This window comes from Diorhabda sublineata, chromosome 2 (assembly GCF_026230105.1).
Source record: "Diorhabda sublineata isolate icDioSubl1.1 chromosome 2, icDioSubl1.1, whole genome shotgun sequence".
Classification (NCBI taxonomy): domain Eukaryota; kingdom Metazoa; phylum Arthropoda; class Insecta; order Coleoptera; family Chrysomelidae; genus Diorhabda; species Diorhabda sublineata.
Genome location: NC_079475.1, coordinates 37,493,303 through 37,511,821, shown reverse-complemented (window position 1 = coordinate 37,511,821; position 18,519 = coordinate 37,493,303). Strand labels below are relative to the sequence as shown.

The window sequence follows — 18,519 nt, the reverse complement described above, 5'->3', positions numbered from 1 at the left end:
GGTCAGACAGAAACGATTCAGATGGTGGATAAACCACGATTTGTCTTTCTTTGGGTAGTTAGTTATCTTTAGATCTAATACAAACTCTCCATGATGTGTATCGCTTTTATTTTCCAATTTCAAACTATTCGAAAAGTGGATTTCACCTTTGGAAACCGAAACTTCACGGTATAAGATCCAGAGAATGGAGTGATGCCGAGTTTGGTCAGACAGAAACGATTCAGATGGTGGATAAACCACGATTTGTCTTTCTTTGGGTAGTTAGTTATCTTTAGATCTAAAACAAACTCTCCATGATGTGTATCGCTTTTATTTTCCAATTTCAAACTATTCGAAAAGTGGATTTCACCTTTGGAAACCGAAACTTCACGGTATAAGATCCAGAGAATGGAGTGATGCCGAGTTTGGTCAGACAGAAACGATTCAGATGGTGGATAAACCACGATTTGTCTTTCTTTGGGTAGTTAGTTATCTTTAGATCTAAAACAAACTCTCCATGATGTGTATCGCTTTTATTTTCCAATTTCAAACTATTCGAAAAGTGGATTTCACCTTTGGAAACCGAAACTTCACGGTATAAGATCCAGAGAATGGAGTGATGCCGAGTTTGGTCAGACAGAAACGATTCAGATGGTGGATAAACCACGATTTGTCTTTCTTTGGGTAGTTAGTTATCTTTAGATCTAATACAAACTCTCCATGATGTGTATCGCTTTTATTTTCCAATTTCAAACTATTCGAAAAGTGGATTTCACCTTTGGAAACCGAAACTTCACGGTATAAGATCCAGAGAATGGAGTGATGCCGAGTTTGGTCAGACAGAAACGATTCAGATGGTGGATAAACCACGATTTGTCTTTCTTTGGGTAGTTAGTTATCTTTAGATCTAATACAAACTCTCCATGATGTGTATCGCTTTTATTTTCCAATTTCAAACTATTCGAAAAGTGGATTTCACCTTTGGAAACCGAAACTTCACGGTATAAGATCCAGAGAATGGAGTGATGCCGAGTTTGGTCAGACAGAAACGATTCAGATGGTGGATAAACCACGATTTGTCTTTCTTTGGGTAGTTAGTTATCTTTAGATCTAAAACAAACTCTCCATGATGTGTATCGCTTTTATTTTCCAATTTCAAACTATTCGAAAAGTGGATTTCACCTTTGGAAACCGAAACTTCACGGTATAAGATCCAGAGAATGGAGTGATGCCGAGTTTGGTCAGACAGAAACGATTCAGATGGTGGATAAACCACGATTTGTCTTTCTTTGGGTAGTTAGTTATCTTTAGATCTAAAACAAACTCTCCATGATGTGTATCGCTTTTATTTTCCAATTTCAAACTATTCGAAAAGTGGATTTCACCTTTGGAAACCGAAACTTCACGGTATAAGATCCAGAGAATGGAGTGATGCCGAGTTTGGTCAGACAGAAACGATTCAGATGGTGGATAAACCACGATTTGTCTTTCTTTGGGTAGTTAGTTATCTTTAGATCTAATACAAACTCTCCATGATGTGTATCGCTTTTATTTTCCAATTTCAAACTATTCGAAAAGTGGATTTCACCTTTGGAAACCGAAACTTCACGGTATAAGATCCAGAGAATGGAGTGATGCCGAGTTTGGTCAGACAGAAACGATTCAGATGGTGGATAAACCACGATTTGTCTTTCTTTGGGTAGTTAGTTATCTTTAGATCTAATACAAACTCTCCATGATGTGTATCGCTTTTATTTTCCAATTTCAAACTATTCGAAAAGTGGATTTCACCTTTGGAAACCGAAACTTCACGGTATAAGATGCAGCGAATTGAGTGATGCCGAGTTTGGTCAGACAGAAACGATTCAGATGGTGGATAAACCACGATTTGTCTTTCTTTGGGTAGTTAGTTATCTTTAGATCTAAAACAAACTCTCCATGATGTGTATCGCTTTTATTTTCCAATTTCAAACTATTCGAAAAGTGGATTTCACCTTTGGAAACCGAAACTTCACGGTATAAGATCCAGAGAATGGAGTGATGCCGAGTTTGGTCAGACAGAAACGATTCAGATGGTGGATAAACCACGATTTGTCTTTCTTTGGGTAGTTAGTTATCTTTAGATCTAATACAAACTCTCCATGATGTGTATCGCTTTTATTTTCCAATTTCAAACTATTCGAAAAGTGGATTTCACCTTTGGAAACCGAAACTTCACGGTATAAGATCCAGCAAAAGGAAAGATGCTGATTTTGGTTGGAGAGATGGATAGTAAAGCTGTCCTTTAGAAACTTAATGAAGGTATTGAGTCTCATAAATATGGAAAAAGTAATCATATATTTAATTATTCAATAGCCGTACCTCGTATAACTAAATTATTACCTATCTTCTGTCGATATTGGTACTTGATAAAGTGTGATGAAAACACTTCATCTATACAATCAATTATTTCAATTGATACCTAGAAGTTGTACACAAACTTGATTTTCAGTATCAACAAGCAGATTTTAAAAAAATTATTTAAATGTATTTATTACATAAGTTTTAATATTACAAAATAATACTCAACGCGCGATCGTTGTATTCGATATGTCCCCCAGAACGTAGAGGTTTGTATGGTAGTTCTATTCTTAATTGAAAGAACTAAAAATATAGTAAAAAATAGGAATAACAAAGGATTCTGCCGTATTCAGCGGCGTTCCATTGTTAAAATATAACATCATTCAATAAGTCGTGTGACTGACACACAAATGGTGCTGCCATTGTCAAATCCATTTGACGTTTACGAAGTACCAACTGTCAAAAGACAATGTGTAAAATTTAATGACATTTCCATTGGTCAGAAAAAAGTGATACTACTTTTTGTTATTTTCAAAACAATGGATTCAAAAAAAAATCATGTGTTGATTATCGTTGTTTGGTCATGTTTACACGTAATAAATTAGATTATTTGGGTCGATATGTGACAATGGATGAAACATGGATACATCACTTCACTCTGGAATCAAAACGATCATCATCTGAGTGCACTGCTGCCGGTGAACCACGTCCGAAATGTACAAAGGCACAATAGTCGGCTAAGAAGGTTATGGCTTCAGTATTTTGGGGTGCGCTTGGAATATTGTTCATCGATTATCTCTAAATGGAGAGAAAATCAATAGCTAATATTATATAGAGTTTTTGGATCGTTTGAAAGCGAAAATAAAGGAAAAACAGCCTCATATGTCGAAGAAACAAACATTGTTTCACAGAGACAATTAACCGATTTACAAGAAGATGGTTACGATGGTTAAATTGAACGAATTACACTCCGAATTGCTTCCTCATCCACCGCATAGTCCAGATCTGGCCTCCAGTGACTATTGGCTATTCTCAGATCTCAAAAAAAAACGCTCGCTGGCAAGACATTCAACTCAATTCCTAAAACTGAAACCTATTTTGAGGAAAAAGACAAATCCTTAGATAAGCACGGCGCCGAGAAGTTAGACAATAGTTGAAATGATTGTACTGCTCTTGAAGGAGATGAATAAAATCGATTTTTGGCAAAAAATATGTGTTTTTCTTAGTTAGTCACACGACTTTTTGATTGATGTGTTAACTAATTTGAAACTTTGTTTGCCAACACATTTAGAAAAAATTCTCAATATCTTCTGAACGTTTCCAATGCGCGTGATTTGTTCAGAATATTTTCTGATCTGACCTACCTAAACTTTACGATATTTATCAAAATACGACAAGTTTCTTATTTATATTAATCAATAGATTACCCTCAACATGAATTTTATTACATATCAAATTATTATAATTATCGATGACCTTTTAATCTATTTTCTAAATACTGAGATGTTTGTCCTATGTAAACAGCGTTACAATCATCGCAAGGCAAATATTAGGATAATGTAAAATTTCGAAAATCTAAATTATTGAAAATGATGGACACAAACCACCGTAAGCAACGAAATAACTCAACTGAGTGGTCGTTCGAGCTCTACTGTATTAAAATGGATCGAAGCAGCAAGTTGAAACTTGTATAAAGCTTGTTGTGATTTGTCACTGACGCGTGCATGAAGATTTGTACGAACGATTGGTCAGTTATTGAAAATTTTCGAATAATTTCGTACCACTCTTCTGTACTCACTGTGGTGGCTCACGACTGGAGTGGAGATGGTCAGCGAACCAGCTGGATGTCGTGGACCTTTCATACACAGTCGCACACTTTTAAGTGAAAGATTGATACAGTTACGTGGAAAGATAAGGAAATGGAAGAAAAGTCGTTATTGGATGAAGAAGTGGCTACTGAAAAGAAATTCACGGGCTCAACATTTCGTTGACCATTAGCTAAGGATTAATCACCATGAAGATTTTAAAAACCTATTACGAATGTCTGCATAACAGTTTGATTATCTCCTGGAACGTGTATCGAAACATATTTTAAAATCAGACGCCAACAAGCTTTGAGCTCTAAAATAAAACTGTAAATTACGCTACGCTACTTAGCTACTGGAGACTCTTTCAAAAGTTTGGAATATTTGTTTCGTGTACCAATTATAATAGTTAATTGATGGCTCAGACATCTTGTAAATAATCACCCGTGCCGATTCGTCAGAATCTGGCTAGCAACGGTCGTATTCACCTGAAAATCAAACACGTTTGGTATGGAGCGTCCATCGTTCAGACGGATCGTCTTCAACGAATGCGTGAGCCACGCGCGCGTGCCACGTGGGAACGGGGCTTTATTGAGGACTGATGACGAACTAGTCTCTGTTTCATTCACCCTATTTCCTTCATTATTTGTTTTAGGTTACAATTTCTTGGAAACAATTTTGGAAACTTCGGAATATGCTGCAGGTGATAAGATGACAATAGCAGATTTCAGTCTAGTGGCTACGGTAACTTCGGCAAACGTTCTAGTACCGATAGCAGCAAATCGTTATCCCAAAATTTCCGAATGGATAACGAAAATGGAACAATTACCTTATTATAAAGAAGCCAACGGTGAGGGATTGGAAATTTACTCTAATATGATGAAAAGTCGTCTCGCTTGAATTCATTTTTTTGTACTTTGTTTTTTGATATTAATTTTGTATTATTTTATTATTTATAATATAATATAACCTTTATTTTTCCCTAAATAGTTCAAGTTAATAACATATTGGTGATTACGAGATGTGGCTATTAAATAACGACACTGGTGATATAAAACGTTTTATTTTGATATTGCGTATATTTATTTATTATCGCCTTCAATATATACCCTTCTTCTATCCCTGGATCGCTCCAAGAGAATCTCCCATTTATTGAAATAGTGCAGCAAGTTTTTTTTCTGGCAATTCCTTCAAGACACGCACCGCTTTTTCTTTCACAGCGTCAACTGACTCAAATTTTGTTCCTTTCCGTGCATATTTGGCCTTAAGAAAGAGATAGAAGTCGCATGGTGCAAGATCCAGCGAATAGGGTGGTCGATTTAACATTTTGCTGGAAATCTCTTAACGGATATTGCGGAATTAGCTGGCGCATTGACTTGTTGAAAAAGCCTTCCATAATTCCGTTCGTATTTTCTTATTTATACAAAGTTCAGTGAAGGTATATAATTCCATGATTATCGGAGAAAACAATCATCATTGTTTTGAACTTCGATTTGCTCCATTTCGTTTTTCCGGTTCTTAGAGAATTGGACTCTTCCAGTACATGAATGGCGCTTCGTTTTAGGATCATGCCAAGATTCGCCACATGTTATTACCTTTTCTAATAAGTTTGCGTCATTCCAAATCGCTTTCAAACTGTCAATACAAATATTTTTTCGCACGCATACTTCTCGACGGTCAGATGGAACAAGATTACAGACTTTTTCAATATTTTCGTTCGTTTTTGACGTGTGAGGACGACCCGAACATGAATCAACTTCAACATCTTACAAGCCAACGCTTGTACCATTCAAAAAAACGAAGGCGCGACAAACAATCATTCCCGCTCCCTTTTTCCAATAAATTATATATTCCTTTCGAAATTTCACTACAATTGGTCTATTTTTACGTCGATCATTTTTAGCAAAGACAAAGAAAACAACAACACCTATACACAAACGAAGGCAGCAGCTACACTGGTTTGTCTACAGACACGATTAACATCGCATTCCAAAGATTAGGCGCATGCGTACTTATTCAGTAACAGAGCTAGTCTCGTTTCTTAGTAGTCACACTTCGTATGGCGGCTAAATGTATTAAAAAAATACCAATATAAAGAAAGTTTTATTAAAATAAAGATCCTTACCGAATTATCGCTTATCCTTTTTCCATAAATGAGATAGTCGTGCTTGGGTTTGGTAGGTTGGGCGTCGTTGGACAATTGTCCTCCGCCGCCACTAGATGGCGTCGGGCGCGGCCTCTTTCGTACGGAAACGTTGCTGAGTCCTCCGCCACCCAACGGTACCCATCCACCCGAGCTGTCATCCCTTGACATCACCTGCGCACGCACGCGCACCAAATAATTGCCACTGGAAACGAAAATGTATTCAAATTAATATATTATACGAACATTAAAACAATATTCGACAGTGGACATCGTTGAGAATGAGATCAAACATGATTTTGAGAAAATTATCCAAGAAAATTTTGACATGATCGCATTTAAAATGTGTTTTAAAGAATTTAGGTATGTTCTGTTATAAAATTAGTTTGTTTAATAAAAAATCGATGAAAATTTTGACGCTTCGTCTAATTTCAGTCTTTATCAAAAAATTTTGCTTTATAGGCTTGAAGTTTGATTTTCTTCAATTCCTTACAGTCTTCTGCATCTGGCTACTCGCCACGTGGACGCCCTCTTCTTCGCCTCACTTATTTTCCTTCATTCTTGCTCCATACCCTCTCTATGAAGCCGATCTCTGCGTAACCATATAACCTTTGATTCGTTCTTCTCTATTCATCTTACCGCAGTCATATCCCTCCAAAACACAAATCTCTCCCATGCATTCAGCCTGTTTTTCTCCTTCTTATCCACGATCCAGCATTCACTGTACCATATAGTACCATTGCCAGTATAACTGTCCTATAAATCCTTAGTTTCGCTACCTTTGAGATGTTTTAGATCTCCCTAGATGTCTAACTGTTTTAAATTCGTCACCTTTAGTTTTTACTGTTACTCCCAGGATCAAAACTGGGAGGGAACAAGCCATGATCGTTCAGGTTGTAAAATTTACTTTACTTTCTTTAGCAATTAATTGCTTGAAATTTTTAGTTACTACATGTCTTGGAATTGGAAAATTGCGGAAAACTTGTTCAAAATTTCCGATGAATCAAATACAATCCAGTCAATCTCTCCTCTCCCATTGTACTTCTAAGTCGGGTCTTTACCTTTCGAAGGGTACTGAAAGATCGTTCAACAGTATAATAATAAAAAGATTCTTCTACAGTGCTTAGGATGGAATTATTTTTAAATGGTGCTGTCTGGCGCAAGAATACTTCTCGAATTAGTCCACTTCGTCGCTCTAACCCATGGGAGCTCATTAAAATTGTAGAATCTTCCAGACTTCGCTAGTTTTGAAGCAAGGTTCTTCTACTAGGTCAAATACCTATCATCCTCGTGTTAATAAGAGCTTGACGGTTGCTCCCAGAATCGACAGTCCTGGTCAGCGGCCCTTATGGTGCCCTGTCATTAGACCTACCAATATTTGCCACTCCTTTCGGGAAGCTGCAGCATTTCCGCTTACAATTTTGAGAGATATGTCATACCTATAAAGGTCTTGACTTTTTTGCCTCTTCATTTTTCCCCACAATTCGATCTGTGAGTACGATATGGGCAGTTTTCTGAAGATATCGATCCCAATTTCAGTCATTCAACAGTTCTTCTAAATCTTGAATATCTTTTAACTTAATCTAGGTCTCTTGATGATCAGTCTTCTGCAATCTCGATATTTTTTCAACACATTTTCAATATTCGATCTATATTTATTCTAGTGTTTCTTGCAAAGACCAGAATCAGATTTACTCTCAACTACGCTATTATACCCTCTTTATATCATAATATACAACTTGTACAAAATTTTTATACTTCTAATAAGCATTTGTGTCAATTGATGAGAGAGATGGATCCCGTCAAGCCCCCATATGAATTTTAGTTTTATGCCGATTCCTAGAAAACCGGTTTAAACCCCAATCACTAATCTATGCTATCGCCAAAGAAACGGTGATTAGAAAAATATATGTTCAAAAATACCAGAAAGAAACTCACACATTATTGGCTTGTATTTTCATATCTTCATCAGTATCAATATCCACCTTCGTAATATGTTGGAAACACTAGTAAAGAAAACTTCACAAGTTAAAAGCAAACACCTACAGCACTTGTATCTTCTAGATGAAACTCCTTCAATTACTCGGTCATAAACTGCCGATAACCGGAGAGAGAAAACTCCCCTTGAATGAGGGCGCAGAGCCCCATTGACGTCATACACCGAGAGATTCCCACCACCGCCGAAATCTCCTAGCGCCCCTCTCGCACCCCGCGATGCAGTCCACGTGTGGATGAAATGTAGGTAACTAGGTGTTAGGTTCATCGGCCCATTTTGGATTTTCATTTCGAATTTTCCGGGAAAACCTGCATCCGATCGATCCCGGAGTGTTCATTGATACGATTTTGTTATTCGCGGGAAAGCGTTGTCGATTGTTAATAATCAAAATGGGATATTTAACACACCCTATAAAAATAGTCTTCAAAATGACGATTTTACGTTAAATAAAATTAATAATGAAGTCATATTTTTAAATTAAAACATATACTATAAATTATTGTATGTGGAAAATCGAGAGTAGTACCGTTTCCACAACAAACTATCAAATAAGCTCGGGTGCGTTTCAACTTTTCATGTGTTTATTGTCTACGTTATTCTTATGTTAAACACGCTTCAACTAAAGTAAACTGTTTCTTTTTACCTGTCCTATGATCTACTTTATTCTATGGTCGCTGTCAAGAGCAAAAAAGAAGACAACAAACTGTCAAATAAACCTCAGTGCGTTCGAACGAATACAAACGTTCTATTTATGATCTATGATCTACGTTGTTTTATGGTTACTGTCAAAAGTAAAAAAAGAAGATTTACCAATTCAATTATTTGATCGATTTTAGACCTTATTATTTCCAGATTTATCGCGAATTTTGTTTTTAAGAGATTAAGTACGAAATTTCCCCCCGGAACCGTCGCTTCTTCGGATTTTTCGACTATACAGTATTTAGTTCAGTGTAGGCAAGCGGTAAATATAATATAAAACGGAAGAATATGAAACTAAAGGTCTTTTCATCTAATGAAAGTGTTGTTAGACATTGGAAATAATAAAGTAGACACCTCGACAGGATTCATCACATTACCTCAGATTTCAGTCACATAACAGACTCAAAAGAGGAGCTTCTTCAGCGTGTTTTCCCAGATTTGGCGCAACAGTTCAATAATCATAATTGGTTGGGAGAACGAGCAATATTGGCGGCGAAAAACAGAGATGTCGAAGATCTCAATACGAACATTCAGAATTTTCTTCCGGGGCAGTCGGTTTCCTTCAAATCAGTAGACACCGTTATGAACCAAGATGACGTAGTCAACGATCCCACGGAGTTTTTAAATCCACTGGAATTGTTTGGATTATCATTTCGCGGTTAAACGTAGGATCAGTTATCAGCATGCTGAGTAACATTGATCAACCTCGACTGAATAACGTCATTGAGGCAACAATCATAAAGGGAAAATACTATGTATGGACTTAACGATGACCATAAATAAATCACAAGGCCAATCGTTGGAAGTTTGCTTCAATATCAAATTGCTATCTACGTTTTTGAAGAAATTTAAAGGTTATAATTACACAAAATGATTTTTAACTACATAAGTAGTTGAGATTCAAATAACTAAACGCTTTTGCCGGTCCTGTAAAGACAACCTTCAACACCTTTTGTCCTCAACTCACTACGTGACGATTACGGCAAATGGTGTAATGACGTCACAGATAGGAAGATTTTGGGAAAATTTTCCACAGTTGATTTAAATCAAAGGGTGTTGCGAAATGGTCCACGAAACGAAAACATCTGATATGTACTTCATGGAAACGGTTAGTTGATTCATATATTTACTTCCATCTCTTTTATACTTCCCCGTAATATCATCCAACGAAAAACGTTAGGTAATTGAGGTGGCAATTCGGATGATTGTGTATATTTAGTCGTCCCAAATTTTTTTACGCAATTACCGGAGTAATTGTTGCAATGAAGTTAATTAAGAGCAGTTCTGGCGAAACTAAATTAGAAGAAAGTAAATATTTAACACAGTTTTCACGAGAACAATTATACATTTATTCACGATGATGTATCGAGAGTAATTTTGGTGTTTCAACACAATTAAAAAATTAAGGAAATTCGAAGGAAAAATGGGTCGACGGTGACGTCAACAGTGCGCGGCAGCGAAAATTCAGGGGAAAATAATCGAGGGGGTCATTTACTGACGTCACCGAGAGCTATTCGAAGGGGGCCGACGAGTTCCAGTGACCTACTTAAAGGTATGAATGGCCTAGCTATAGGGCGTCAACCCCATACTCAAAATAGGTCGATCTCGACCCTATATTCCCTTCCCCGGACGGAGACGTGGCTATATTTAGAATTTCATTGTTGGAAAAGAACATGGAGTATCTAGTTACGTTCTCGATCGGTATCTAACATTTTTAAATTGAAGAAAACGAATATAAGATTATTGGAAAGAAGAAAAATTTTAATTATAGTACCAGCATTATCTGAAAAGTTTCCGGCCTAACAAAGAAACAACACAATAATAGTTGCCGTCTTAATAGACGTTTACGTATTGGTTAACCGTATTTTTCAAAAACTATCATTTATTTATTACTTTTTAGTACAACTAACTCTAAAATCTTTTTTCTTGGTGATGGAAACTGTATTTTATTTTTGCATTTTAGTGCAATTTGTTATTTCGAACTAGTTTTTAATATGTACAGATGTGTTGATAGTTGAATCTCGATTTTGTAAGTCTGGTACTGCGGGCTTACGTAGTTCGCCAACTATCTGTATGTTTCATACCCTCAAGTACAGGATATAAGTAAAAATATGTCGAATATACTCAATGTAATCAGATATTTTGATCGAATTATTGAAATTTCGTGAGTCTTTGACGGGTGTGTGAAGTTTTAAATCTGATCGCACCAAGTAGGACAAAATCAAGGCCAAATATCAGTTAGAAACATAAGATCCAGCATTTAAAATTCCCGCTTGATTCGATTATTGACGCTAATAACCGGCAATAATGACAAGTGACGTGCTTGTTTTGAGATTAGGGTGTAAACAACAGAAAAGAAAATTTGCTTATTTGTAATTTACGGCATTTCATACATATCGCCGGTCCTGATCTGTTTTCAGAAGCATAAGTAAGCTTAGAAGAGGGTATGTCCACAGTAGCAGGACCAGGGGTCGGCAAAGACGTCTTGAAGTGGAAGTTGAAGGTAGTATTTCAATTGATGAGGTAGCCAATGAAGTTAATGTTCTTTGAACCATTCTTGCAATTGTTTTTATAACCTGAATGTTAGTAACTGACTTTTCGGTCATAGAAAGCAGTCCACGCTTCATCCGTGTGAGGGGGTTGATGAAATATCATAAAGAATTATTAAACTTCTATTATATAACTAAATGAATATCATAAAATAATTAAAAGACGCCGAAAATTCGACGCGATGTTCGGAAACTCTGATCTGAATCTCCCCAGAGAAAGATTTTAACATTAAGTGAGTTTTAAATTTTAGTTTAAAACCAAACGTTAATAATTTGTTCTCTCATCACGAACTTGTTGAAACAGTTGCTACTATACAAATAGATGTGCCGCATTTTCGATCGTACCCCGTATGTCAATGTCTTTACTATGTGCCGGAAACTGTTTCCACCTTTGCACATTTTCCAAGCTATAAATAGATAATACTTATGACGTGTACAGTTCGGGCCATACAGGGTTGAATACACCGTGACCTAAATCAAGCTTTTACCGGGGGTTGATACCCTTTATTTCAGTCATTCATGCTAGCAACGGAACTAGGTCGCTTGATCGGAACCTAACCCGCGTTCAGTCGTCTTAAAAATAACGATCTACATCCTAACATACTTGGAAATATAAATATTGACTCATCCTTTGAGTTACAATAAATAATTTAAAATTAACATCAATGCTAGTATCATAATTTCAAAACGACAATTTATTATATCACTAAACGACGATCGCAGTAATCTAAACTCGGTTGCAACAATGCAATTTTTAACCACCCCTCTTACGATTCCACCACGTTTATATCACTCCCACTTTTAACTGTTTCCCCACCGCTATCAACAAGCACGTTGATTTTCAGAACTCCAACCCCGCCTTCGAAAAATATAAACCAATGGCGGATCGTGTTTCGATATTCCCCTGGAATGTCATCGCTGACGTCATTGTCTTTCTCTATTCAGAGATAAGTGACCTATTTTTCTATGATGAAATATAATTATATATATATATATATATATATATATATATATATATATATATATATATATATATATATATATATATATTGTAAAGAAAAATATAATTTTCTTTTGCGTGTTATTTTGCCGTACGTCACATAAAGTCCGTTTGTGACAGATGATCTGTCACTGTCATCGATGGGAAGCAGGGCATAACCTCGAATGTCGTGTTGTGTGATTGTGTGCTGGAAAACAATTTCATTTTTAAGTTTATTTTAATTTGTGATTTTGGAACAGACATTGTTAATAATAACATTAAATGTCGTTTCTTTTCTTACAGGTATGAAATATTTGTTTAGTACTAAATAGGTGCATACTTTTGTTTCATGTAATTTTTAGTTTACATGTTAATAACAATAAATCTCTTTTCTTACAGAGAAACACAATTGTGTTTGATTGACTGTGTCACCAAAACCACAGATATATTGGAAATTGTCTTATATATATATATATATATACATATATATATATATATATATATATATATATATATATATATATATATATATATATATATGTGTGTGTGTGTGTGTGTGTGTTTAAAATGTATATACTATTCACCTCTGAAATTTGAAATTTCGAAATTCAATAATTCAAAATGTCTTCTGCCGTTTTTCAAATGAGAAAACAACTACTTCCCTGGCTGATGCCTCAACGAATATTGAATTACAGCTCCTCTGAAGAGCGTGATGTCAATCGACGTAATTGCAAGAAGAGGTTGTAACCACTGACTAGTTTCGACGTTATTACGCCTCATCAGAGCAGTTTGACAACTCTCGTTTGGGCCTGATACCCGAACTGAAGACAACGTCGAAACTAGTCAGTAGTTACAACCTTTCCTTGCAATTGCTAGCCATTGGGGGTGTTAATATCGACAAAAGATTGATTGACATCACGCACTTCACAATAAATGTAATACAATATTCGTCGAGGCAAGATATTTTTGCCTGATAAGTCCTCCAGACCAGGCTCTACCCGCAGATCAGAACGGGAGGCTATTTTAACAACGGAATATTTTGGTTGATGTTGTTTTGTTGCTAGTGTGCCACATTTATTTATTATTTCTGATTTCCTACGAAAAATACCGGACGAATATAACAGCTCAAGTTTTTTTTTAAAACAAATGTTTAAAAAATCCCTAATTCGGCAAATTCGTCCGCCTCTGATGCGAGTAGAAGGGAAACTAGGAGAAGTAGTGTCCTCGAACACTTCGTCGATTCATCTTTCTGAACGTTTTGTTGAATCGTGTTTATATTGTTCGGTGGTTAGGTTGATTCATATTATAAAAGTTTATTAATGAAATATATATATAGACGCGTTGAACTGAAAATAGTATTAATACCAACGGGATTCACTTTTCATATTGTTGAGAATTCTACTTTTTTTTTGAATATTTTTCAACTGAAATTAAACAATAATCATATCAAAATTTAAAAGTGTAGATACCAAAATATGTCGATGATTCATCCCAACTTGCATCTTGTAAATATTGTAGATTTGGTTAAATAAATAAAAAAAATTTCAAACCATGCAGTACACATTTATTTTATAAACGTCAAAAATTTTAGACTGAATTACTAAGTATGTTCGATTATAGGAACACGCTTGGTCGATAATAGGATTTTCATGGCAAACTACTGAAGAAACACGACAATTTTCACAATATATTTTGTTTTATATTGACAGTGATAGGTACAATCTAAATTATGACATCTGTCAAAAAATATACCTACCTGTAAGTAAAAGTGAGATAGAACGTTGTTTCCTGACTTTAAATTTACAACAAATTAGCAAATGTTTAAACAGAGATTTCCTCTTTACTTGGCGGCTACTGGCACAGTCGCCCTAATAAGTAAAATTCCTGTAAATACCAGTTTCCCTTTATTAAAACCAGACGTCACTGCAATGAAGTTCACGATTTATTTCAACTATTATTATTGAAAATTATTCATAAATTAATACAAACAATTTGAGTAAAATAGTTTCGAGTTTTTTTTTTTTAAATATTAGTATCAACGTAATAATTAACAATGGTAAATACAACTAGTATTTAGGTTGGGAGTTTATTCGAGTTAAGTTGGCAACAGTATTCAAAAAAGTGTCAATATATAATGTCAATGTCACGATAGTTATATTAGCTGCTTTACATTTAGATCAAATTTCAGATTATTCTCACTCAACGTCAAAATTCAGTTTAATACACATTCCTTTTCAGTCTCACATGTGAGACCTAACTGAATTTTTACCCGCAATCTGTACAAGCTTCAGACCGTGTGCTTTAGTGAGTTTTGTGAAATGAAATTCAAAGTGAGGTTAAGGACATCAAGTTGTCAGATATCGTTATCAAAATAAGCAAGTAAGTACACTATACTAAATGATTTCAAACAGTCATTGATATAAATAATTTTAGAAATAATACTATTTAGGTTGTGTCGTTTCTTGCGCTACAAGTAACGCACGGTTGGATCACCAATAATAATGTTGAATTTTATGTGGTTATCGAAAATATTAATTCACATCATTATTTGGTTATAAGAACTGAGACTTTGAATACGTAATGTGAGTTAATATTCTCGATAAGATTATTTACATCAATGACTGTTTTCATTAATTTAGTATTGTGTACTTATCTGCTTATATTGATGACAAAATATGACAACGTGAGTTTACAAAACTCAATAAAGCACACGGTCTAAAGCTTGTGCAGATTCACGACGTCACAAGTGAGAATAATTTGAATTTTGGTGTAAATGGAAAGCAGCTATTATGTGCAATATGTTAAAAAGTAGAAATAACGTTTTTCGTGTAAAAATATATAATAACACTCATTTGAACTATTCGGGACGTTACTTCACATTCAACAAAAATAAAAACACGACCTACTCGAGCAGAGTTCGAAGGGTTTTTTCTTCAGAAGATTGCTATGTGTATTATTCTTGGCTGGCATGTATATATAGGGGTTTACGAGATAAGACACTCATTCTGATGTTCACAGTTCTACCACCAAGGGTGTAAGTAGACTCATTCTACCATTTTCTAGGCTGCATCAAAAACAATATATAACAGACTGTATAACAAGTTTCTAGATTTGCATACTGATAAAAACGTGATAAATACGAGCCTGAGTCGGTTCTATAAGCTGTCAAAACAATTTTTATTGCAAAATTGTTTTTATGCAATATATGTTACGTCAGAAATATAATTGAACGATTTCACTTTGCTTAAATTTTCTACTTCTTTACCTCATTTATTGATAACCGTTTGAGATTTACTATTGAAACTACCAAAATGTATTTGTACTAGTCAATAAATCGTATCGTATTAAAAAATTGCCATTCCGGTCACTCCTAAAATATAGGTTAAGATTTTTTTTTATAAAACTACGAATATTACCCAACTGTTAGATTATTTAACGACCTCATCTTCCTCAAACACTCGTTAATAATCTTTATACAGAGATTCCCAAGCAATTTAAAATTGATGAAACATTTAGTAGCCTTCTTTACAGAATAGTAACCACCTCTAACTCTCAAGACGATGAGATTCTTTAATAGAAAGAATAAAAAATGCCGTGGTGAATAGGATGTAGCCTAGGTCGGCAAATTTTGTCCAACGATGTTTTATTTCGATACACAAGATTAGAAAAAACTTTTTATTCGGTCAACAAAATACGCCTTGTGAGAACGCGCCTTAACACATACCCCTCGTTTAGAACAATATATTTCAGAGTATTATTAAAACGATCAATAAATAAATATCTCTTACCAATCACCATCCGCCAATTATATTTAATTAGGTTATAGTTAGATACCTTAACCTCTATAGATACGCCCCTGTTATTCATAACATATATCCGTTTGATCACTCGATACAAAAAAACACATACACAAAGAACGAACGCGCCAACCGGGCATTCATAAAAAGACCTATGGATTTCCAGTCGGCGATATGTATAAAAAATAAAAAGCAATAATTGCTGGCTTAATCAGATACGGTTTCCTGTTTTATATTATTTACTATTTCCTGTGTGTAAGTGAAACAATCTCGTCGTGGACATAAAAAAACAGGTTAGATTACACGCCATCGAGGCTGGCTGTTAATCACTATTGGACAGAGATTTCCTATAGAGATGAAACTAATAACTGTTATTTTTTATATAGAATGTAACAGAAATATTTCACATATTATACTATATTTAGAAACCTTATTATGAATAAAAACCTAAATATTGATTTGATATTAATTTTGAATAATAGCATTCTCATTCAATAGATAAATAATAATCAGTAAAACTAAATATCTATTACTAATTTGAGGTTATATAAAAGGTTGGATGGATGTTAATATAATTAAATAACAGAATTTACTTTCAATTCAGTGGTCTCCATTCGGGGATTCTGAAACCTTAAAAATCCGTATTACGTAACCTACACCTAAAAAAGCTGATCAACAATGCTAACTGGATTTAATTCTATTTTCAAATAAAGTACTTCCATAGATAAATTACAAAAGAACTGAAAACACAGTTTACTTCATGTCATAAATATAGAAAAAGTGATTGAGATCAATATAGAATATAAAAAAGTAATAAGAGAACAATAATGGTAATAAATTTAAACAATTTAAGATAGACGTTGAGGCTTATTATTCGGGTTTCAATATTTTGGTGTCCCACCTTATCTTGGCAGCTCTAGGCCCTATTAAAAGTTGGTTGTTATGAACTGCTTTATTTTGGAATCCTATTGCTAAAATTCTATTCCATAGGTAATAATTTCATTGCCCTGTCTCATTTCGGTCTTTCTAGACTCTTTTCGTTTCATTTTTGCTATTCTGGACTACTCCCATCTTTTCTCTACCTAAATATTTACATTGTTCTGGATTGCCATTACTTTATTTTGGTTTCATCTTATTTTATTTTTGATATTCTGAACTGTTCCCGATTAATTTAGGCTGCTCTGAACTGTCTCGGCTTTATTCGGATTGTTCTGAACCGTGATTTGTCTGTTTAGACTGTTCCCCTTTTATTTTGGTCTTTTCCTGGCTTCTTTTTGGATTGAGGTATTCTGGATTTGTTCTACTTCATTTGTGCTGCTTTAGACTGTCCATTTTGGTCGTTTTGGACCTACCATGCTCTATTTTGGTTGTTCTAGCTTATTTTAATTTGGAATATTTTCATTAGATTACTATCCTTTGGTTTCATTTTCTATGTTCTGCTTCAACTGGGCTGTTCTACACAGTTTCTACTTAATTTAGGCTGCTTTGGACTGTCAATGCTTTAATTTGATTGCTCTGAAATGTACCTGATTATTTATTTTTGCTATTCTGAACTGTCCGAAATTTATTTGGGTTGTTCTGTACTCTCCCAGCTTTATTTGGATTATTCTGAACTGCCCTTTGTCTGTTTAGACTGTTCCCCTTTTATTTTGGGCGATTTCCTTTGAAATTCTTTATCTGACTTCTCGTTCTATTGGTTTTATGTTTTGACTTGTTGGCTTCATTTGGGTTGTCCCAGACTAAAGATATTTTTTTCTGGAATGTTCTTGTTGTATTTGCTTAAGCCGTTCCTATTTGGTTTGAGCAGTTTGTATTGCAAAACTGCTTTATTTAGGCTGTCCTGTACTGTTTTTGTTTTATTCTCTTATTATAAATAGTCCCAATTGATTTGGGCATTGTCTTTGCAGATTTTATGTGTTATGTAGGTTTTTTGGACTGTACCTGTTGCTTTTCTAGAGTTTGTTATTGTTTGTTCTGGACTGTTTATTGTTTATATTCACTGCTTGGAACTGTTACAGCTCCATTTCCTGTTCCTGTTTAGTTTGGACAGTTTGATAGCTTCATGTTTTTACTGCTGTTTGACAAATAGTTTATCAGTAATAAATTCTAAAGAAAGTACGAGAAAGTAAGCAAGCAAACCAATATTTTTATACCGACTAACAGATAGTTAACCTAACCTAGAAACAGTTTTTATGTCAAAAAAACTATCCCTTCATTATCCATACTGTAACT

At 34.8% G+C, this 18,519-nt stretch overlaps 2 protein-coding genes across 6 annotated transcripts in view; one reads left to right on the top strand and one right to left on the bottom strand.

Annotated features, from left to right (window-relative positions):
* Positions 1–18,519, top strand: part of LOC130453432 (glutathione S-transferase 1-like) — a 31,846-nt gene that overhangs the window by 8,638 nt on the left and 4,689 nt on the right. The window contains exons 3-4 of one of the 3 annotated variants that reach the window (XM_056793178.1): positions 4,780–4,974; positions 6,028–6,350. In XM_056793178.1, the coding sequence (XP_056649156.1) occupies positions 4,780–4,974; positions 6,028–6,104 (272 nt within the window). In that variant the 3' untranslated portion in view covers positions 6,105–6,350. Of the gene's footprint in view, positions 1–4,779; positions 4,975–6,027; positions 6,351–14,666; positions 14,870–15,211; positions 15,525–18,519 lie in introns of those variants that run through there. The other 2 variants (XM_056793175.1, XM_056793177.1) reach the window with 2 other exon arrangements.
* Positions 1–18,519, bottom strand: part of LOC130453431 (sprouty-related, EVH1 domain-containing protein 1) — a 47,557-nt gene that overhangs the window by 27,807 nt on the left and 1,231 nt on the right. For 2 of the 3 annotated variants that reach the window (XM_056793171.1, XM_056793174.1), the window contains exon 2: positions 6,250–6,472. In XM_056793171.1, coding sequence (XP_056649149.1) covers positions 6,250–6,472 — 223 coding nt within the window. Of the gene's footprint in view, positions 1–6,249; positions 6,473–8,205; positions 8,313–18,519 lie in introns of those variants that run through there. The other variant, XM_056793172.1, reaches the window with a different exon arrangement.